This window comes from Narcine bancroftii, chromosome 6 (assembly GCF_036971445.1).
Source record: "Narcine bancroftii isolate sNarBan1 chromosome 6, sNarBan1.hap1, whole genome shotgun sequence".
In the NCBI taxonomy this organism is placed as follows: Eukaryota; Metazoa; Chordata; class Chondrichthyes; order Torpediniformes; family Narcinidae; genus Narcine; species Narcine bancroftii.
This window is the reverse complement of record NC_091474.1, coordinates 28,284,831-28,308,419: the sequence shown is the minus strand read 5'-3', so window position 1 is coordinate 28,308,419 and position 23,589 is coordinate 28,284,831. Positions and strand designations below refer to the sequence as shown.

At 46.2% G+C, this 23,589-nt stretch overlaps 1 protein-coding gene across 4 annotated transcripts in view; it reads left to right on the top strand.

Annotated features, from left to right (window-relative positions):
• Positions 1-22,076, top strand: part of LOC138737474 (embryonic polyadenylate-binding protein-like) — a 34,613-nt gene extending 12,537 nt beyond the window's left edge. Inside the window, exons 6-16 of one of the 4 annotated variants that reach the window (XM_069888186.1) lie at positions 1,356-1,450; positions 2,025-2,162; positions 3,739-3,834; positions 5,144-5,413; positions 6,585-6,675; positions 14,307-14,432; positions 15,134-15,255; positions 16,621-16,714; positions 18,063-18,193; positions 20,948-21,026; positions 21,857-22,076. In XM_069888186.1, the coding sequence (XP_069744287.1) occupies positions 1,356-1,450; positions 2,025-2,162; positions 3,739-3,834; positions 5,144-5,413; positions 6,585-6,675; positions 14,307-14,432; positions 15,134-15,255; positions 16,621-16,714; positions 18,063-18,193; positions 20,948-21,022 (1,238 nt within the window). In that variant the 3' untranslated portion in view covers positions 21,023-21,026; positions 21,857-22,076. The remainder of the gene's footprint in view (positions 1-1,355; positions 1,451-2,024; positions 2,163-3,738; positions 3,835-5,143; positions 5,414-6,584; positions 6,676-14,306; positions 14,433-15,133; positions 15,256-16,620; positions 16,715-18,062; positions 18,194-20,947; positions 21,027-21,856) is intronic. The other 3 variants (XM_069888187.1, XM_069888188.1, XM_069888189.1) reach the window with 3 other exon arrangements.
• The last annotated feature ends 1,513 nt before the right edge of the window (positions 22,077-23,589 follow it).

Here is a 23,589-nt window from a genome sequence, read left to right as displayed (position 1 = left end):
GTTGAGCTTGGCAGCAAGGAAATGGCACAGGAAGAACTCTGGTCGAATGGCATCTGCAGAGGTGAAAGATGCTGTGGACAATTAGTTCAATTTGTTATTTATATAGCACATTTAAAACAACTTGTGTTGACCATAGTGCTGTACAGATAATAAATTACATCTCCACTTGAGCAGCTATTAAACAGGTACTCTAGGTTCAGAATTGTACATACAACACGGCAGTAATCAACAATTCCCTCAAAATGCTTGCAAGTGAAAATACAACTTCAACCTGGATTTAAGTTAAAGGAAGGGGCTGAATTGATGGAGTGAGGAACGTTGTTCCACATTTTGGGGGCTGCAATAGTGAAGGTGTAATCTCCCCGAGTTTGCGATTTAAGCGTGGAACAACCAAGTTCCTTAAATTAGCTGATGTGCGGGAGTCTTGAAGTGGAGTAGTGCATTAGAAGATCAGTGATTATAGGAGGGGGCTAGTCCATGAAGGGCTTTGTAAATAAACTGGAGAACTTTAAAATCAATTCTGAGTTGTATGGCAATCAGTGAAGGGCTGATATGTTCCCCCCGCCCCCCCCCCCCCCCACCTCTTGGCTCCTATTCTAAATGGGAGAAAATGAGGGCCTGGATAACTTTCTGGAGGTCCTTCATTGACCGGCATGATTTGATTTTTGGCGATCGTGTGGAGCTGGAAAAAGTTAGCTTTTACCACTGCGTTGACTTGTTTGTCAAGCAAGTCTGGACCTGGACTGAGGGAAGAAGAAATTCTGATGAGTAACAGAGGCAGAATGGAACAGGCTAGGAGGGGATAGTGGGCAGGGATGGCCAGGTGAATGTAAAAAGGCCACTGTGGTTATCCAAACTTGGAAAGTTGGAGGTCCTCGAGCTGAATATGTGATCTTCCAGTCGGTGTTGGGCTTCTCTATGGCAGTGAAGAAGCAGAAGACAGAGGCTGGTGTTAGAAGTGGGAAGGTCATGTAGCCAGGAGGTGTAAATGGTTCAGGCAGGCAGTCACTCCCCTGAGGTGGTGGGGCTACTTCTCTTGGCTTCCTGCCATTGCTTTCAGCCCAGCTGTCTGCAGCGGTCCCACCAACATGGTCGCATCCTGAGATGACCTGTGTGATGTCAGGGCTGGTTATCCACAGCTTGGATGAAGATGGGAAGCTTGGAGCAAAATAAAGGACAAGCATAGATGAGGTTGGGAGAGGATTCCTGGACTGGGTTGGGAAACATGCCATCAAGGGTTGGGTGGGGGAAGGGAAAGGAGGTTTTGTGGGGAAAATTGAGGGCTAAATCTACCTGCCCTTGACTTCCGATGACATTGTGGGACTGATGTCCAGAGCCCCCTCTTCTCTCTCAAGGAAAGACGCTAAGTGTCCGGGTGATGACTGATCAACATGGCCGCTCGCGGGGATTTGGGTTTGTCAACTTTGAGAAGCATGAAGATGCACGTAAGGTGAGTCCTTTTTTGGTTAGACCACATCTGGAACACTATCCACACTAGTGGTGTGAATGTAAATGTGTGGCTGAAGGTTAGCATGGATGAGGTGGGCTTAAATGGCCTGTTTGTATGTTGTGTGACCCCATGATTCTATTCAGAAAAGGTTTCTGGGCCTAAATTGGGTGTCTGTATTGGACCTGGCTGCCCTGTGTGGTTGGCCTTTTGCTGTCGGAAGTCTTGAAGTTTTCAATGAGCTTGATTCCTCCTGTCTCTGAGCTCCCACAAACTTCTCACTGCAAACAGCTTGCCAAGTAGGGTTAACTCCTGGTAGGCTGGCATGGGTTAAATTGTGTGTTGCAACAAGTAGTTTTATATATATATATAAAAAATCTTTTTAATTTTGTCAGTGGCCTTGAATGTTACACTGGAGCCAAGGTTACAGCTGCTTCTGGAATCCTGGGCCATTGATATCTCTCTGGAGTTGGGCTGCATCCAATAGTCCTTGGTAGCAAACTGGTGTTGCTCTGTATTCCGGGGTAGGGCTGGAGGGGAAGCCCTCCCTGTCTCACCCTTGCTCATCACTGTTTAGGCCGTGGCAAAGATGAATGGCAAGGAGGTCAACAGTCGGATTGTTTATGTGGGACGGGCTCAGAAGAAGGCAGAACGACAGAGTGTGCTCCGGCGCCAGTTTGAACTGATGAAACAGGAACGGAACAATCGCTACCAGGTGAGTGGGGAGTGTCCACACTGACCTTCACCAGAACATGGATGACCAATTGGCCCCTCAATCCTGTCCCACTGTTCACCATGACCATAGCTGGTCATCTCTGCTTCTGGGCCAGTTCCCCAGTCCCCAATCCCCTGACCCATTAAACAGTTGCCTACCTCCACTTTCACCTTTTGGATTCAATGTTCCTGTCTTCAGGGGCTACCAATGAGCACATAGTGGGTGTGTGTGCATTTTTAGTGATCTGGCCTCCATGACCTTCTGGGGAAAGAGACTCCTCAACTTGATGTTTCTTCTACCCCCACCAGCTTTCAATGAACATAGTCTCTATCTCCTCGTTTGAATCTCTCCTGCTTGTGAAAACCTTCTCACCAACTGCTTCTCCTTTTCTGTAACTGCTGTTCAATCATCATACCAATGGCCATTCTGTCCATTGCACGGTGCCAGCTACCTTTTGCCAATATCTCTCCAATTAATCTCATTCCCTCTCCATAACCATAGAGATATTTTGTGACGATCTGTGCAGTTCCCAGTTTCTGCTGAATCTGCTTCTGCCACACTTTTGGATGCTATGTTCCAGGTCTGGGCAACTCACTGACTGTAATCCTATTTGTCCCACCTCCTTTCCATTCCCAGTTGACCTACATCCCTGTCCTTGGAGTCTGTCCTGTTGAGAATGAGCTGCTGAAGGAAGTGTTAAAAAGTAATGTGGACATATCTATTGTCAGAAAGGGTTTAGAAGGATATAGGAAAATGGGACTAGCCCAGAATGCTAACTTGGTCATTATGGAAGAGTTGGGCTAAAGGGCCTGTTCTGTACTGTATGATTCTGAATTCCCTGCTGAAATGGGAGAAATCTCTCCCCAGCCAAGCCCCACACCATCCCTGATGGACCTTCTTCTGCCTTTGAAAGAAGTTTACCCAGCTTTTATTCTGTATGTAATATGCAGCCATTAGGCTCTTGAATGGACCCAACAGTGCCCTGGTGCTGCCCTGACTTTGTACTAATTAATTTTTTCATTGAAGTGATGCTCTTTTGGTAGTGCCAAAAACTGTGTTTTTCCTCTGTATTGCAATCTGCAAAAGCAAGTCCTTAAATGAGTCTGAGTTTGTTGAAGAGTCTGGTGGAGGGGTAGCAGCTGTTCCTGAACTTGGTGGTGTGAGTCTTGATGGCAGCAGTGAGAACAGCATGTGCTGGGTAGTGGATCTTTGGTGGTGCTCTCCAATGGCAGCATTCCCTGCAGATGTTCTTGATGGTGGGGAGGGTTTTGCCTGTGTTGTGGGCTGTATGCTCAGAGGTATTGGTGTCCCCATATCAGACCATGATGCAGCTGGTCAGCACACTTTCCACCATACCTCTGTAGAAATTTGCCAGGGTTTCTGATGTCATACCAACCCTCCATAAACTGCTGAGGAAGTGGAGGTGCTCTGGCTCTGAGGAAATCCCTGCTGGAATCTGCCTGCACTATAGGGAGGAACCACTGGTTATACAGAAAAGGGAAACAAACTCTGGTGGAACATTGTATGTGCTGCTCATTTCCTGGGCTCTGAAGCTCTTCTGGCTCCTTGTGTTTAGGGAGTGAACCTATACGTGAAGAATCTAGATGATGGGATTGATGATGAGCGTCTGAGGAAGGAGTTCTCCCCCTATGGAACCATCACCAGCGCCAAGGTATGGGGGTGCGGGGGGGGGGCATTGGGTTAACCATCAGACTATGGATAAGGTGATGGGTCAGTCTTTTTCCCAGGGTAGGGAAGTCAAAAACTGGAGGGTGCAGGTTTAAGGTGGGGGTGGGAAACAACAAAGGGGCTGGAGGGGCACTTTCACACAGAAGGTGGTGGTAAAAGGAGCAAGCTGCCAGGGAAGTGATGAGAGGCATGGGCATTTGACAAATTGTCAAGGGGAAAGATTAAACCAAGAAAGGGCATACAATAAATGGTAGGGCACTGAGGAGTGCGGTAGAACAGAGGGATCTAGAAATACAGATACATAATTCCCTGAAAGTGGCGTCACAGGTGGATAGGTTTATAAACAGAGCTTTTGGCACATTGGCCTTCATAATTATTGAATAGAGGAGTTGGGATGTTATGGTGAAGTTGTACAAGACATTAGGGAGGCCATATTTGGAGTATTGTCTGCAGTTTTGGTCACCTAACAACTGAAAAGATATCAGAGTGCAGAGAACTAGGATGTTGCCTGGACTTCAAGAACTGAGTTACAGGGAAAGGTTAAACAGGTTAGGACTTTATTCCCTGAACTGTAGAGGAATGAAGGGAGATTTAAGAGGTATACAAAATTATAAGAAATATTTAGAGTAGATGCAAATAGGCTTTTCCACTGAGCGTGGGTGAGATGCGAACTAGAGGACATGGGTTACGGGTGAAAGGGGAAAATTTTAGGGAGAATGTAAGGGGGAACTTCATGCAGAGTGATGGGAGTGTGGAAAGAGCCGCCAGTTGGCGAATGCAGGCTCAATTTTAACACTTAAGAAGAATTTGGACAGGTACATGGATGGGAGAGGTATGGAGGGCTATGGACTCGATGCAGGTCAGTGGGATTAGACAAAAACAAAGGTTTGGCATAGTCTAAAAGGGCTGAAGGGGCCAATTTCTGTGCCATAATGTTCTAAGTTACTGGGACAGGTCCCTAGATGGGAAAGGTTTGGAGGGATGTGGGCTGTATGCAGGAAAATGGGGATATCATAGACAAGATGAGCCAAGGGGCCTATTGACTCTCAGTTGATGAAAAGGGTGGAGCTGTTCTTGATCACTAGGTGTTCTCTGGGGGATTAATAGGTGGGGCATGTGCAGAGACCCTGGTACTGAGATGTTGGCCATGGGATGGCAGCTAACGCTGCAGGGCTTGATATGACATTTGTCCCTCTGCCCTGAGCCAGTGTAACTGGCGGGACCCTGGCCCTGCTCTGCACTGAGGGGTCTGGCCCTGTCTAAGCTCCTGCCTCCTGTTTTTCCCCTCTCAGGTGATGCTAGAGGGAGGCCACAGCAAAGGTTTTGGCTTCGTCTGCTTTTCCTCACCTGAGGAGGCCACCAAGGCGGTAACAGAGATGAATGGGCGGATCGTCAGCACCAAGCCTCTGTATGTGGCACTGGCCCAGCGCAAGGAGGAACGCAAGGCCCACCTCACCAACCAATACATGCAGCGTTTGGCCAACGTCCGGGTTCTCCCCAGTCCCCTCCTCGGCTCCTTCCACCTACCGCACTCTGGCTACTTCATGCCCACCCTGCCTCAGGTAAATGAGGGTGGAGGTTGTGGTGCTCCCTTGTCTGGATGCCTGTGGGCAGGTGTCTATTGGTCAGGGTTGAGATGCCCTCTGTCTCATCCATGTGGGATGGGTGGGCAGGCAATGGGTTGGGGAGAGGGGGTTATTCTTGTGAGGCCAGAGGGTGAGGAATACAAAGCAATCCCCAGGGAACATTTCCTGACCAGTTGTTCTGAGCCCACCTTGATTCAAGTCCCTGACCATCCTATGCACTCTTTCTCTATGCTTGTCCTCTGTTTGGTGACTCTCAATGCTTGCTGTCTCCCCTCCCCAGCAGCATGTTCACACATCACTGCCTCAGGAATCTCCCCTCCCATGATCCTTCCTTGCTAGCCAGTATTGCCTCTGCAGACATGTTGCCAATGACCCTGTTGAACCTCTGCATCATGCACCAGTTCCACTTTCTCCTTGGCTGCACTGTCTGACCAAATGGTCTGTTTGAACCTCTCTGAAGTTTGCATTCCATTGCCACCTTTCTCCCTCTGTGACATTGCCCAGTTCCCCTGTGCATCTGCTCTGAAGCTACTGACATTCTCTGAAGACCTCCTCATCATTCCTGGCCAGTTTTTTAGAGCCCCCACAGATCCTGGGCTAAACTGCTCAGCATGGATGAGATCTCGTCACGGGGGAGAGGAACTTACAAACTCTACACTGACAGCACTGGAGGTGGGAATTGAACCGGGTCACTGGTGCTGCACTGGCAGTTTTGATGCTCTGCATGTGGACGTTTTCTGCTCTCCTCACACTGGTCTGTGCAGTCATCAACTGTTCAAGTGAAATCCTGTTTTAAGATGCAGGGACTGATTATTTTGGATGTGGAAGGTGAAGGCTTTTGTGAATGGGAGTGTTCTAATTGGTCCTATCCTTCAGCTCCTTGTACACAGTGTTAGAGCATTGTGGTTAGTGCAACGCTATCACAGTGCCAGCACCCTGGCTTCGAACTGGCGCTGTCTGGAAGGAGTTTGTGCGTTCTCCCAGTGTCTGCATGGGTATGCTCTGGCTTCCTCCCACCCTTCGAAGTACAGATACTGTAGGTTAATTGGGGTATTTGGGTAACATGAGCTTGTGAGCCAGAGGGCCAGTTACTGTCCTCTCTAAATTTAAATTTAAAAAAAAATTAAACTCCCTTTATTCTGCACAGGTTCAGAACCGGACTGCATATTACACTACCTCTCCAGTGGCATCTGTCCGACATTCCCAACGATGGACACCTCACCTTGTCAGACCGCCAAGTAAGTTGGTACTTAAATTGTTTCAGAATTTTCAAGAAAAGTGGGCTAACTCCCCCAGCAAAATAAATCTTTAAAGCAAAACATACAAATTCAAAGTGTTAAATACTTGTCACAAACTTTCTCTTTCCCAGCTAGTTATTATCAGCACTTGGATCCAGAGATGGTGTTGGTAAAGTGTATGGTGTGTTGGCCTTCATGGTGAGGTAATGTTAGTTATACAAGACCTTGGTTAGATGCCAAGGAAGGTTGGAATCTTGTGTTGAGCTCTGGTCACCTCATTGCAGGAAATATGCTATCGAGAAGGTATAAAGGATTCAGGGACTGAGGATGCTGCCTGGATTGGAGAGCATGCCTTGTGAAGAGAGGTTGAGTGAACTGGGTCTCCTCCTTGAAGTGACAGAGGGTATGATGAGAGGCATTGATCGTGTGGAAGGCCAGAGGGTTTTTCCCAGTGCTGAAATGGCTAATATGAGGGGCCATAGTTTTAAGGTACCTGGAGTAAGTACAGGGGGATGTTTTTTTCTCTTTCTCCTTCCCCCCCCCCCCCCCACCCCCACATGGAATGGGTGCATGGAATGTGTTTCTGGCAATGGTGGTGAAGGCAGGGACAATAGGAATTTTGAAGAAACTTTTATGTGGGTATGTGGAACTGAGACAAATGGGTGTTTATGCAGTAGGAAATTGTTGTTGGAGTAAACTATTGAGTTGGCACAGCACTGGGCTGGAGGGCTTGAACTGTGCTGTAGATTTCTGTTCTATGTGCTCTAAAACCTGGTTCCAGCTGCAATGTCATCAGGCATTGCTGAGCAGCTAATCGTATTTCCACATCCTTTCATGCCAAAGCAGGAAGGGGAGCACCGATCCAATAATCTTGTTATCATTGCTCTGCAACATCCTTCCAACCTGTGCACATATGAGTAGCTCAGATGTGAAGAGTAAATGGTTGGTGGGCAGTCTGGTAATTATTCTTTAATGAATTCTGGTTCTGGATGTGATTGTTTTAGAAATGGTCAGTGAATTAATTGGTTTTAAAAACATTTGTTTTAAAATTTTGAAATATTTGAGAGGGAACCATTTATGTGCTGTGAGTATTTGAATTATTGTCACATGTACTGAGCAACAGTGAAAAGCTTTTGTGTGCTATCCAAGAAAGTCAACCCATTCATCATGTAGAAGGTGGAAAGTCCAGGATAATGGGCTTTAAGTACAGTTGCAGTGTGTCCTTAACGCTCATCAAGGGCACGTGGAGCCACAAGGTGGGCAAGATCTTTGATGGGTATTTCTCAACTGTATTTACTGTGGCAGAAGATGAGGTGCCTGCAGAACTCTGGAGCCTTGCACAGAGTTTAAAGTGGTGCTGGAGGTCTTAACATGCACAAAGATAGACAAATGCCCTGTCTGTGGTTGGTGAAACTGCACTTGGGGTATTGTACACAGTTCTGGTCACCAATTGAAGGACCAATGTAACTAAGCTGGAAAAAGGTGCAAGGATCGTGATTTAAAGAGATGCTGGCTAAGGCTGGGACTCTTCTCCCTGAAGTGTATGGAGGTTTGTAAAACTGGAAGGATGTGGAACCTTTGGAGAGGGTGCAGAGGAGACTTACCAGAATGCTGCCTGGATTGGCGAACTTGTCTAATGAAGCAAGGTTGACAGAACTAGGGCTATTCTAATTAGTGATGAAGGATGAGTGGGGACCTGATGGAGAACTGCAAGATTCTGAGGGGTATAGATAGGGTGGACTGCCAGCACCTTTTCCAGGTAGGAGTAGAAAATGCCAGAGATCATCTGTACAAGATGAGGGGAGGCAAGTTTAGGGGAGCTATCAGGGCTATATTTTTTGTACAGAGTGGGTGCCTAGAATTCATTGCCAGGGGTGGTGGTGGAGGCTGGTACAATAGGAAAGCTTGAAAGACTCTTGGACAGGCACATGGATGCAGGAAAAATAGAGGTTTATGGGTTTAAGGCATGGTAGGTTTATAAAAGTTGTCATGGGCTGAAGGTCCTGTAATGTGCTGTAATCTATATTCTAAGGGTAGAGGCCATAGATTTAAGTTATAGGAGAAAGATTTGAAAGGGACCCAGCGGCATTGTGGGAAACCTACAAAAGGAAATGATGGGACTAGCTTGGTCAGCAGTGAAGAGTTCGGCTGAAGGGCCTGTGTTCATGCAGTAGAACTGAGTGGGTCCCGTGAAGTCTTTTGAGTTGACTGTAAACTGACCACAAGATGGCAGTCTCAACCACAAATGGAGAATAGAAAATACATTTTGATTGAAAATGAGTTTGTAAATCACAGTTGGGGAGGTGATATTTCTCCTGGCTAAAGTGTCTAGAAGCATAGAACAAGCTTGAGTACACCTTGCAAAACCAAGATGGCAAGACATTTGTTTTTCACTTGGAGAATGGTGGAACTCTGGAATTTTCTTCCCAGGATCACTGTGGAGGCTTAGCTTCTGAATCCATTTCATGAAATGTGTTCATAGATTCTTGGACGTGAAAGGAATCAAATGACATGGGGTTTAGATCAGGATACAGGAGGTCGTCAGTGAGACAATGCAGAATAAGCATTTTCACACACTAGAAGGGCATGTGTCCTGTGCTATAATGTTTGTGGTGTCAGGGAGATGACTGGATCAGCTGCAGCACCGGGATGAGGAGTGAATGGTGTCCTGTGTCTTTGTTACTTTTCTCTGCATTTCCCTGCAGTGCTTAAACTTTGACTGTGGACTTTGCACTGAATTGTAACTCCTTCCCAAGGGGGTGGGGGAGAAATGTTGTGGAGCCTGGCTCTGACTATCTTGGGTTGGGCTCAGACCAGCTTTGATTTGTTTGGTCGGCTTCAGTCCAGTGGTCTTCATGGGGTGAAGACCAGTTGTCCAGGGACTCCAGCAGTGAACCACCCCACTGCTCCGAATTTTCCCTCCTGCCCTCTCTGTGGTTGATGTTAAACTTGCTGCTTCTAGACCAGGAGGAAGCACCGTTCTGATTTTTTTTTAAGTTGCTTTGTTGGAGCAAGTTTATTATTTGTACATTTCTAGGCCCATCCACATATTCTCCCAAATTATTTTCTCCAGTAGATGAAAGTACCAGAGGTCTGTATAACCTGTAAGAGCTTTCATCCACAGTATAAACATTCTGTTTTTGAGAGGAGCCCATAACCCTCACGTTCCTCCTATCTCTGTTCTCGGTGTGGCTGGGAAGAAGAAATGAAATTGAAAGCCACCAGTTGGAGGAGTGTGAGGACTGGGGTTGGGTATGAGAGTGTAAATGGAAGTTGTAGCTCTGCTTTCTTGCAGAGGGATTCCACATGAAGGGTGCTATCAGCACTGGTCTTGTATCAAAGTTTCAGGTCCCAAGTCCATGTAAAGAGCAGCACAATTGGCAGGTGAAAAGCAGTTAGTGCTTTGTCTGGAGTAGTTCAACAGTAATTATGGGCCATCAACTTGAAGCATTAGTTTTGTGTGTCTCTCCTTCCTTGAGTGCTGTTGGTCTAATGAAGATTCTCAGCATGAGAGACATATAGATAAAAGAACATGAGAAATAGGAGCAGGAGTTGACCATTCGGCCTGTTGAGCCTGCTTCACCATTCAATGTGATCATGGTGAGCTGATGATGAGCTCATCTTCAAGTACCTGCCTTTTACCCATATCCCTTAATTCACCTACTATATAAAAATCTATCCTACCTTGTTTTGAATGTATTTACTGAGGTTGCCTCCACTGCTTCAATAGGCAGTGAATGCTGCAGATTCACCACCTTCTGGGGGAAAAGCAGTTCCTCCTCGTATCAATCCTAAATCTACCTCCCTGAATCTTGAGGTTATGCTCCCTAGTTCTCATCTCTCCTACCAGTGGGGTGGGGGGGAGGGGGAGAGAAGGGAGAGAGAGAAAAAAGTGGGGGGGGGGGAAACTTGCCTATCTCTATCTTTGCCTTTCATAATTTTGTATTTTTTAGGAGATCCCCTCTCATTCTAAATTCCAGTGAGTACAGTTCCAGGTGACTCCATCTCTCCTCATAGGCTAATCCCTGGAATCAATCTAATGAACTTCCTCCAAAGCCAGTATGTCCTCCCTCATTCCAGATGTAGCTTCACTAGGACCCTGTAAGAAGATTGGGTGTGAGGTAGGAAGGGATTAGATTGTTGTGGAATAGGTTTGCTTTGTGGGCTAGAAGGACCTGAACAGTGCACAAATGTTCTGTTCTGCTTTGTTTTAGATTTTCAACATGATATTTTTTAATGTTTAAGTTGGAGCCTTCTCTAGCAGACTCTAAAGGTTTCCTGTGCTAGTGGAGATGGGAGGGATCCCAAAAGTGGAGAACTTCAGACATGATTTGTTGGAAGTGCCACAGACAAGGGAGTGGGAGTGGGAGTGGGAGTGGGAGTGGGAGTGGGAGTGGGAGTGGGAGTGGGAGTGGGAGTGGGAGTGGGAGTGGGAGTGGGAGTGGGAGTGGGAGTGGGAGTGGGAGTGGGAGTGGGAGTGGGAGTGGGAGTGGGAGTGGGAGTGGGAGTGGGAGTGGGAGTGGGAGTGGGAGTGGGAGTGGGAGTGGGAGTGGGAGTGGGAGTGGGAGTGGGAGTGGGAGTGGGAGTGGGAGTGGGAGTGGGAGATATTGTATAGCCCTCCACTGGAATCATGAACTGCTGCATAGATATTAACCATTGTCCCAAGTAGTTGGACTGAAAGGTGGACCCTCGCATGGCGGGGTGGGAGGGGAGACTTGGGAATGGGATTTGTGTGCGTAAGGAAGTTGTGGTCAGATTAGGGACCATAGCAGGGCTCTAAGGGGAAGGTCCTATAACCATTTACGGAGCGGAAACAGGCCATGTTTGCCTTTCGAGTCTGCACCGGTTCACTGATTTTGTGTGCCCTCTTCAGGCATTGGTGATTTTAAGTGTAGTGTATCTTTGAGAATTTTAACAGAGCAACAATTGGCTAAGAACAACTTTTTTCAAGGACCTTTGACAGGAATGGCAGTTTAGAAACAGGACTGTAATTGTCTTACAAACTTGGTTTATTTTGAGAGGTGACTAAGGTAGTTGAGGATAGGTCCGTAGATGCGGTCTATATGATCCCTTAAGGCATTTGACATGGTCCCTCGTGGTAATCTGATCCAAAAAGTACAGGAGCCTGAAGATGAGCACCCAGCAGTGGCTTCCCCTCCATCATCATATTTCTGAATGGACAATGAACCACAGATACTACCTCACTACTTCTTTTGCACAAATTTATTTTTAAATGCAATTTATAGCAATATTTGTACTGTAATTCTGCTGTACCACTAACATATTTTGTGACACATTCATGACAATAAACTCTGATTCTGTATGGGATCCATGGTGGATTGATAGTGGAATTGGTTGGCCATAGAAGATAGGGTGGGGTGGGTATATGGGCTGGAGGTCTATGACCAGTGGTGTTCCTTAATGATTGGTGTTAGGACTCTTATTGTTTGAATTGTACAAATAACTTGGTTGGGAAAAGTAGGGAAGATGGTCAATAAGTTTGCAAGTGATGCAAAGATTGGTGGAGTTGCAGACAACTTGTCCGTGAACTACTCTTTGCAGATGATGCCGCTTTAGTTGCCCATTCAGAGCCAGCTCTTCAGCGCTTGATGTCCTCTCATTCTAAATTTTTGCGGAAACTGCCAAAATGTTTGGCCTGGAAGTCAGCCTGAAGAAAACTGAGGTCCTCCATCAGCCAGCTCCCCACCATGACCACCAGCCCCCCACATCTCCATCAGGCACACAAAACTCAAAACGGTCAACCAGTTTACCTATCTTGGCTGCACCATTTCATCGGATGCAAGGATCGACAACGAGATAGACAACAGACTCGCCAAGGCAAATAGCGCCTTTGGAAGACTACACAAAAGAGTCTGGAAAAACAACCAACTGAAAAACCTCACAAAGATTAATGTATACAGAGCCGTTGTCATACCCACACTCCTGTTCGGCTCCGAATCATGGGTCCTCTACCGGCATCACCTACGGCTCCTAGAACGCTTCCACCAGCGTTGTCTCCGCTCCATCCTCAACATTCATTGGAGCAACTTCATCCCTAACATCGAAGTACTCGAGATGGCAGAGGCCGACAGCATCGAATCCACGCTGCTGAAAATCCAACTGCGCTGGGTAGGTCATGTCTCCAGAATGGAGGACCATCGCCTTCCCAAGATCGTGTTATATGGCCACTGTGACAGAGGTGCACCAAAGAAGAGGTACAAGGACTGCCTAAAGAAATCTCTTGGTGCCTGCCACATTGACCACTGCCAGTGGGCTGATATCGCCTCAAACCGTGCATCTTGGCGCCTCACAGTTCGGCGGGCAGCAACCTCCTTTGAAGAAGACCGCAGAGCCCACCTCACTGTCAAAAGACAAAGGAAGAAAAACCCAACCCCAACCAATTTTCCCATGCAACCGCTGCAACCGTGTCTGCCTGTCCCGCATCGGACTTGTCAGCCACAAACGAGCCTGCAGCTGACGTGGACATTACCCCTCCATAAATCTTCGTCCGCGAAGCCAAGCCAAAGAAAAAAGAGGGCTATCAATGAATACAACAGGTTATAGATATTGGCAGAGGGTGTTCAATCTGGACAAGTGAGGTGCTGCACTTTGGGAGATCAAATAAGGAGAATAATGGCAGGATTCTTAAAAAGCATTGAGTGCAGGGAAATCTGAGGGGCCAGAGCTCCTTGACAGGGTGGTAAAGAAGGTATGTACTATGCTTGGCTTCAGGTCATGTTGCAATTACACCTGGATTTACAACTTTGATTGGGTCACACTCGGAATAGAACAAAGAACAATGCAGCATAGGCCCTTTGGTCCACTGTGTTGTGCCAACCCATATTTCTTCCTTTTTTTAAAAAAAATAGTAAATCCTCCCTACCCCATAAACCCTCTATTTTTCTTTCATCCCTGTCTGTCTGAGTCTCTAAAGTGGCCCCAATGTTTCAACCTCCATCACCATCCCCATAAAGACATTCCAGGCACCTATAACTTGGTGGAAGGAGGGGGGGTGAAAACATACCCCTGGTGTTCTTCCCTAAACTGTGTGCAATTCTGGTTGCCCCATTATAGGAAGGACGTGGAGGTTTTGGAAGGGGGCAAGGAAAGGTTTACCAGAATATTGCCTGGTTTGGAGATTCTGGGCAATGGGAGAGGTCAGACAAACTTGGGTTGTTTGTGGAATGTTGGAAGCTGGATCCTGATAGAATGTTATAAAAATTGTGTGAAGTGTTGATAAGATTAATTGAATCTTTCCTCCTCCTGCACCCCCACCCTCTGCCCCAACCACCCATGGTAAAAATGTCACATACTGGATGTTTTAAGGTGAAGGGGAGAAGTTTCACTGAGATGAGAGCAGAACAAGTTTTTTTAAATATACATGGGTGGGTACGTGGAAGGGACTGCCAAGGGTAGTGGTGAAAGCAGAAACAATGGCAGCATTTGAGAGATCTTTAGATACTGAGGAATGTGCAGGGAACAGGCACAGGAAAGAGGTGCAGGCAGAAGAAACTTGGGTTAATTTGTCATGGTGTTCAGTGCCACACTACGCTGGGGCTGCTGCCTCAGTGGGGGTGGGTGCTCCTGTCTAGGTTTGTGCTCCCACTAATGGTTTGACTGTCTTACCACAGCTCCGTACCAAAGCATGGGGCCCACAGTGAGAGGGACTGCTCCCCGCAGAACTCCCACGGCCATCAGCACAGTCAGACAGGCGTCCACCCAAGTTCCCCAGCACCCTCCCAGCACTCAGCGAATGGGTGAGTACCCTCCTGGCCAGTGCACCGTGCTCTTAACACCATTGGCCGGGAAATCCTGGCAGGATACTGTCAAATCCCTCCCCTCTCCTCAGTCCAGTTGATCACACACCCCTTCCTTCCAGAGTACCTTCCTCCTCTCCAAGAAACATCTCTGACCACCTGCCCAAATCCCTCCCAACACATTCCTGCAAAGCACTGCAATGTTTCGTTACATTGAAGGTGCCATACTCTGTAAATGCAGAGTAGCTTTTTGTGTACAACCCAGTGAGTTTTTATCGACTCTCCTGTTCTATCCTGGGGTCGATGTGTCGATCCTTTTCATCATCAATGATTTATGAATCAAATAACCAGTCAGGCCTGGTGTCACACAAGCCCATCCCTCCTCACCATTCCTCTGCTTGCCTTGTTTTCAGAGCTACACTTAAAGGAGTCCAATGAGTAAGATTGATGGGTCTCCTTCCCTGAATCAGATTAGTGAACCAGATAGGATTTGTTTCCAATGTACTTAGTAATCACAAAATATGACGGTGGGATTGGAACATTGATTCCTTGGATGACGAATCAGTAATGTAACCTACATCATTGTTTGTTCTGTTAATCCTATCTGCCTTCTATCCTGGAGAAATGACTTTATTACAGCAGTACATGTACGTTTAACCTCCCCTTGTGTTTTTTTTAAATGATCTCTGCTCGTTCGGCAGTGACCATTGGAACTCAGACAGTCGGACCTCGCACTGTCCTCTCTGGACCCATGATGAGGGTCCTGCCACAGTACAAATATACATCGGGAGTCTGTAATACCCAGCAGCCAGCCAGCACACAGGTACAGTTATGAAACCTTCTGAACCCATCAGATAAGTGGAAAGAGTTTGTTTTTTCCATGGATTCTCTGCTCAGTTGAAGAGTAAAATATCAGGTTGGTCAATTTTATAACCACAGTTAAGGCTAAAGCAATCAGCTTCAGTCCAAACCCCTCTAACTTGCTTCTAGAAACCTTTCTTAGCAGCAGAACTGGACAGTTCTTCAGCCCAACTTGCCCATGTTGACCATGCTGGTCACATTTGCCTGCATTCTGCATCCCTCAATTGTTCCTGCCCATGCACCTGTCCAAATGGCTTTTTAACATTGCAGTTGTCTCCACTGCTACCACCTCCACTGGCAGATCATCCACACCCCCCCCCCCCCACCCACACCACCACTCCACCCCCCCCCCCCAGCCTTTTACACTCTGGAGAGGAAAGTTGTAGCACTTTGTAATTCAATAGCCCCCAAATTCTGCTCTCAACTCATGAATCTTGTCTGCACCCTTCAGTGTAATTCTTACCCCCCCCCCCCACCTCCTATTCATTTCAAGGGGCCATCACCCTCCTTGCTGTGCCACTGAAGTCATTACTTCCATCCAGGAAGAACACTGGTGAACAAAGTTGTAGAAGACATTGAGGCTGCATTTGGAGTATTGGGTGCAGTTTTGATCTCCTAACTACAGGAAAGCTATCACAAAGATGGAAAGAGTGCAGAAAAGATTTACTAGGGTGTTGAGTTACAGGGAAAGGTTAAATAGGTTAGGACTTTAATCCCTGGGGGAGAAATGAGGAGAGATTTGTTAAGAGTATACAAAATTGAAGGGTATAGATAGAGTAAATACAAGTAGGCCTTTTCCACTGAGAGGTGAGATAGAAACCAGAGGACATGGGTTTGAGGGTGAAAGGGGAAAAGTTTAGGGGGAACTTATTCACACAGAGTGGTGAGAGTGTGGAATGAGCTGCCAGCTGAAGTGGCAAATGCTGACTCAATTTTACTTAATTTGGACAGGTACATGGATGGGTGGAGTATGGAGGGCTGTGGACTGGGTGCAGGTCAGTGGGACTGGGCAGAATAATAGTTTGGCACAGACTAGAAAGGCCTGTTTCTGTGCTGTCATGTTCTATGGTTTTAAAGGTATTTTAGCAACAAGCCTGTTTGTACTGTATTCACTGTTAAGGAATCATTACATGTGATCCTTGTCACTCTGAAGTCTTCACCCACGTGTGGTGCGAATGTTGGGGTATGTGGAGGCAACCATTAATGCTGGTGAAACAGGCTGAAGGAGAGGCCAGTTTCGGTCCCTCTGGGATTCTGCTGCCTCACCGATTATAGATAGCCTCCTGGTTCTGCCAGGGTTGGTGATGGGTGTGTTGTGCCGTTGCAGGGATCCCAGCCTGCCGCACAAGTCCACAGTCCGATGGCACTCACCGCATCCACTCTGGCAGCAGCACTGCCGCAGGAACAGAAGCAGATGTTGGGTATGTGTCCACCACAGAACTAGGACTGTCATTCCACTATGTCTCTTGCCAACGCAGGAGGTGGTTTCATCTGTCGAGTCCACAGAGCAATCCTATTGCCTCTCTAATATTTCCTAGTAACCAATTCTCCCTACAGATTCTACCCCTCCAATAAACACTTGGGGCAATTTACAGTGGCCAGTTAACCCATTGATCTGCATGTCTTTCAGATGTGGGAAGAAACCAAGGACAAGAGACATAGGAGCAGAAATAGGCTATTCAGCCCATTGAGTCTGCCCTGTTATTTAATCATGAGCTGATCCATTTTCCCCACACAGCTCCACTGCCTGGCCTTCTCCCCATAACCTTGTATGCCCTGGTTTATTGAGAACCTATTACACTCTGCCTTAAACCCATGCAGTCACAGGGAGAACGTACAAACTTCATAGTGCCAGAGGTCAGGATTGAACTAGGGTTTTTGGAGCTGAGGCAGTGGATTTATGGCTGAGCCTGGTTGTAAGAGGCCTGGTATCAGAGATGTAGTCCATCTGCACCCTTGGGGCCCAGTCATCACTCATGTACAAATGGGGAAGGTTTTGGGGTGCCTCTCTTTTAAAATGCATCTGGTGAAGGGGCTTCAGTTGGCCTCCTCTGCCTCTCTTTGGGGCTTGGCATGAGGGTGAAGTGGGCTTCCTGTCTCGTAGTGAAAGGTGCTGGTCTACTTGACGCTATCTCCTTCCTCTCCCTTTGCTGATGCTGGGTATCTCTGCTGTGGATCACACCACTGCAGGCACTGTCTGACTTGACCCAATGGCTCAGATGATGACTGGCATCCAAGTTCTTCCCCACACTTCCTTGTTCTGCCTGAAGTTGGGCCAGGTTGTACCTCCAAATTAAGGCCATGATCTTCTCTCCAGCTCCATGTGACCATTCCTGACCCCAGCCACTAAGAGTCCTACAGCATGAAAACTGGGCCAAGCTTGTCCATGCTGAGCATTGTGTCTTAATGCATTTGTCCCTCTTGCATGCATCAGGCTAAAGCCTCTTCTATCCATAGAGGTATCCAAGTATTCCCAAGGAAGTTGATGTAACTGCATCCACCACTTTGTCAGGCAGCTCATTGGACATGCCCGCCTCTCTCTAAAGAACTGCCCCTTCACGTCCCTTCTAAATCATACCCCCTTCATCTCTTGTCTAGAATTCTCCTCCACCAGGAAGCACTTGGTCACTAGTTACCTTGGCTGTGTGCTTTTTTTTGTGGACACCCTTCTTGACTTTAAATGGAAACATGCAAAGTTTTTTTTTTAAATGTTGGCCTATTTAACCAGCTTATTGCTGCGAAGGTTCAGACCTCTTGTGTTTTGGACAGGTGAACACCTCTATCCGTTGATCCATAGTATGCATCCAAGGCTGGCTGGCAAGATCACCGGAATGCTGCTAGAGATTGATAATTCTGAGCTCCTGCACATGTTCCAGTCTCAGGAGTCTCTTCGCTCCAAGGTAGGATGGGGGTGATCTTGCTGCCTGAGGAGGGGTCATCCCAGGTGTTGGGGAAGCAATGGCAAAAGGTGTCTTGTGGCTGAATGCTGAAGAATTCTCTAAACCAGTGGTTTTCAAACTTTTTCTTTCCACTTGCATGCCACCTTCACCAATCCCTATGACATGGGTGCTCTGTGATTAGTAAGGGATTGCTGAAGGTGGTGTGTGAGTGGAAAGAAAAAGTTTGAAAACTACTGCTCTAAACCAGCCCCAGGCGTGCATTGACGGGGATCCCTGGGTTGTAATTTTGCTAATGTTCCCTTAATAAAATGAAGTAAACCTGGTTTGCCCACACAACTAATTAGTGCTGGAAATCTGCAGCACAAATTAAACTCAAACTGCAGGGAAAGAGACCCTTTAGCCCATTAACTCGAATCCTTTTATCAATTACCCATTCCCAGAAATCCTACAATAATCCCACTTCTCCCTGCATTCTTATCAACTCTTCCCAGATTCTACATCTTGAGCGCACCAGGTCAATTTGCACACTAGCCATTTAACTCACCCCCCCCCCCCACTGTTGGAGAGGGGGAGGGGAAGCTGGAGGACCCTGAGGAAATGCAACGTCGCACAGTAACGTGCAAACTGCACATGGGGAAATCAGCCCAATGAGGGCTAACCAGCCTCTCTGAACCAGAGTTAACGGCTGACCCAGGCGTCTGGTGAGTTTCTGCCAACTCCTCCAGGAAACTAGCACCTGACTCCATTGTTTACCTCAACCCTTTCGTGCATAGACCATGGGTGACTTGGGGAATCACAAAGGCTGGAGAGGAAAAATGAGAAATGATTGGGGCAGGGGAGGCTTTGAATGTGGAGCTGGAGGAAAGAGAGGAAAAGGAGACACATGGGGGTAGAAGGGGGGTGGAGGTTAATGGACAAGTAGGCAGTAACCTTCTGTCCTCCCATATCCAATTAACACCCTTTATTGGTCTGTACTCCTCCCCTGCTCACCTGCCTTTGATTCAGGTGTCTGCCTTTTTTTTAAACTCGTACCTTGAAGAGCGGTTCATGCCCAACCTGACATATCTGTTATATCTTTATCTCCTATGAATGCTGCAAGACCAGAGTTCCTCCAGTTTTTGTCTTTACTACAATCGCAGCAACTGCGGACTTTAGTGTTTCACTCCATTAAACTTCTCTCCTTTGTTCCAAAGAAAACCACCTTGTGCTGTGCAATCCTTCCATAATTACAACTCTGCAGTGCAGTCACCTCTCCAGCATTGCAGACCTTCCTGTAGTGTAGTGACCCAGTCTGCAGATTGGTGTTCTGTATGGATCAATATAATGCCAACTTTAACCCTGCCTGGTCACTGGAGGCAGAGGATCCAAATCTGCCTTGTGTTTAGTAGTGGTCACCCTAATGCGATGTACAGTGGAACTCTGATAATCCGGTACCTTAGGAGGTGCTGGAGTGACAGGAAGGTATGGAGAAAACAGTAGCTAAATACTGGAAGAACCATAGAATGCTACAGCACAGAAAACCGGCCACTCAGTCCCTTGATTCTGTGCTGACCATCTCCCTAGTCCCACTGACCTGCTCCATACCATAACCCTCCAGTCCTCTCACATCCACGTACCTATCCAATTTACTCTTAAGCCCAGATTCACCACACCAGCTGGCAACTCATTCCACACTCTCACTATTCTCCTGAAGAATTTCCCTCTAAACCTCTTCTCCTTCAGCTTAATGACCTCTTGTATTTATCTCCCCCAATCCAAGTTGGAAAAAGCCTATTTGCATTCACTCTGTTTATACCTCTCAATCTTGAAAACTATCATATCTCCCCTCCATTTTTGCTCCAAGGAATAAAGTCCTAACCTATTTAATCTTTCACTGTAACACCTGAGGACCAGCAACATTCTAGAAAATCTTCTCTGCACTCTGGGAATTGATGATCAGAACCAAAGTGGTTGTGTTTCTAAATGAGTTATTGTTGGATGTATATGATCCCCCAGCGAATGTTGCATCCCAGAACAGTCGCTCAGCAGACACCACTTCTCTCTCTCAGGGCAACAGCTTGTAACTGGCTGTGCTGGGCAGTGCCACCAATGGTTTAATGTCACACCCCAGGGTGCTGTTTTGAGCTGAGACCCAGCTCTGTGTGTCTTCTCAATATTTATCCTTCAATGGATTATCATTTTGCTAATTTGTTTATGGGATTGCTGTACATTTGTGACCACTTCATCCCTCACTTGTATCTGACCCAACACTATATCTTTGTGTTCCATCAAGGAGAAATTCAAGATTCAATTTATTGTCATGTAAGACAGTGCAATCTTACATGAAATTATCTGCTGTAAGACAGATTTGCCATCAGGAGAAATTGCCTGAAGTGTTTTTTGCAGTCAGAGAACCAATACATTCCCCTCAGTCACAAGAGTGTTGTGGATTTGTCTCCAGGGCCCCTGCAGCCACACAGTCCATTTCAGACCATTAGCTGCCCAAGCTCCAGAACCAAACCTCTGACCCAATTAGGAACACTTTAGCACCCTCTCACATGACAGTCCCAATACCCAGTACCCTTCAGCCAGTCTGCAGCCCAGTGTGAATCCCTGACTGCAGTCACCAGCAGCCCATCTCCTGCACAGATTCTTCACCTTGAGAGTACCACCACCCCATTCTATGTTGCCCCGGGCTTGGGGAACACCTCTTGCCCTTGCAAGGTTTAATGCTGGGTACGGAGTGAGGCTGACCCAGAGCTTGGCCTTTTGCAGGTGGAGGAAGCTGTGGCTGTACTTCAGGCTCACCAGGCACGAGACAGTATGCAGAAGAAAGGAACCTTGTGCTGATCAGGTGAGGTTGTGCCCACAGGTCAAGGGAATGCTGCAGTCCCCTTACCTCAGACAAGGTGTGACTGAAGCCTGACATTTCTTAGCTGGCCCCCTCAATTCAAGTTTTTCATAGTTTGGTCATTGATGGAGACCATTTGGCCTACTGAGTGTATAGCAGGTCTAATAACAATCTCATTCTCCCGATTATTTCCTCTCCACCTCCCCATTCACAGCCTGTGATTCTCGTACCTCCTACATCCTGTTGAGCTTGCTGACCTACCAGCCCACACATCTTTGGAACGTGGGTGGAAACTGGAGGGGAAACTAAGAATGTGCCAACTCTGCTGAGCATACCGGAGGTGGGGTTGGAACCTGGGTCACTGGAGCTGTGAGACAGCAGCTTTTCCTGCACTCACTCCCAGGATTTAATGGTGATTGTGTAATTCATGGTTTGAACATTTGACTTGCCTGTAAATTGAATTGTCTTTTGTCTTTCCAACTTTGTTTCTTGCATCCTCCTTGCAATTCCTGCCTTGGTTTGGTTTCTGTTTTTACAATTTGTAAATGAGGCTACAAATGTCCACAATGACAAAAGTCACTGGTTCACTAATATGATTCAGCAAAGGAGACCGCCCGGCCAAACCAGATCTGGGTCCTCCGAACTCCCACCACCACATCTCTCTAGGGATGGAATACCACCTGAAATCTAGACAATGTCTCACAATCTAAGGCCAATCTGAGACATTGTTCTGTCTACATGTGGAAAGAGAAGCCTTTTGTTCATGGGTGGGGGGTGGGGTGCAGTTTGATCCCACTGGTGTGGCCAGTTAACAAGTTTCCCATTTCTTGCAGGAAAGGCTTGAGAAACTCCAGGGAAACTGATTTGTGAAGAAAAGATCTTTTCGGAATAACAGTCAGAATGAATTATTTCACATGCTTGAAGTTTAGATGGGGAGAAACTTGAGCAAAGACTTTGAGGGGATAGTTCAGCTGAGATTGTGCAGATTGGTGTCTGCCCTGAATGTGATGTCTTGTCCTGCTCTTGCCTTTATTAAAGAACACTGAAAATGGACCTAGGCTACTTGGAGTCTTTTGCTTTTCCATGTCAGAAATGTAAACTAGAAAGCGTTCTGATCCAAGGGCTCCTTATAAAATAACCAAGGCAGTGTGCTTTTTTAGGAAGCATTGGGAGCAAAATATTACAATTTTTTAAACCCCCCCCCATTCATTCTGGGTGGAACTTGCTGTTTCTCTCCATTGAACTGACTTCTTCATGAAGGTACTCTTCCTTGTATTTGGACTTGCATCTTCTCAGCAATTAATGTTTTTTAAAACTTTTTTCTATTTTCCATAAATAATTTCATATAATCTTTAAACTTTTATATAAATCAAATATATTAAATGTTTACAGAACAAAAAATCTTCCCCTCCCACAAATACAAAAATATAACTTCACACACGGTCAGAGCTCCTTTTCTCATCACGATGCTCTTTTGGGATATTACATCTTTACATGCATACATTGAGGGACCAAATTTCTAACTGGACTCTGACATAATCCAAGTATGGTAGATTATGAATGTATCATATTAATTTTTTAAGTAATTTTCTCTATGGGTATACAACTACGTATCTCCACAGTCCATTGAGCAACAATTAGGGGAGAGTCAGACTTCCAAGTGATTGCTATACATTTCTTGGCCACAGCCAGGGCTACTTTAACAAAATTGAAATTTAGTCATTTTATTGCTCACTTCTATAAAGTTGCCCAGAAGCTCTGGGTCATATGTGAAAGTCACTCCTGTTAATCTTGATAGTATTTCTGTGGTTACATGACAGAATTATCTTGCCTTCAGACACGACCATGTGGAATGCAGGAAGGTTCAAATTTTGATGCCACACCAAAAACCTATTTCAAATTTTGATTTGTGTAATTTTTGTGGCATGAGATATACTATTATAACATTTAGATCAGACTTCCACCTCTCCCTCAACCTTTATAGGTCCAGCTTAGTGCTTTCACCTTGGAGAACAGAATACATCCTAGTTATAAATTTAGGTGTATTTCCCACCCTCATCGCTTGAGGGTGGGATCCCACCTCTCTCGTAGAAAATACCTTAAATGAAGAAGGCAGTGGAAGGTTCAATTTGACAAATCTTATTTCTGTTTTAATTGTTTGATGTACATAAGTAGTCCATCTTAAGTCTTCAATGTGTCTAATTTTTCATACCAAATATTTTAAATTCTATTGCCCAAGTTTATGGGCTATAATTCATTCTGGCACAGTAGTGGTTTTGATGATATTCCCACCTTTTTTCCCCAATACATTCATTAATCTTGTGCCAAATTTTAATTATGTATTAAAATGGGGTTGTTTTTACTATTTACTTGACATTCCAATTGTAAATATTTTGCTGCCCCTCCCTCATTGTATTCAATCTCATTTGGATCTATGAAGGAGAGGTCTCCTTGAAAAACGATGTGAGAAACCTCAACTGGGCAGCTAGATAATTTTTTTTAAAATCTGGTGATCTTGATCCTCCCAGTTTATATTCCCATGTCAATTTTTCCATGGAGTCCCTAA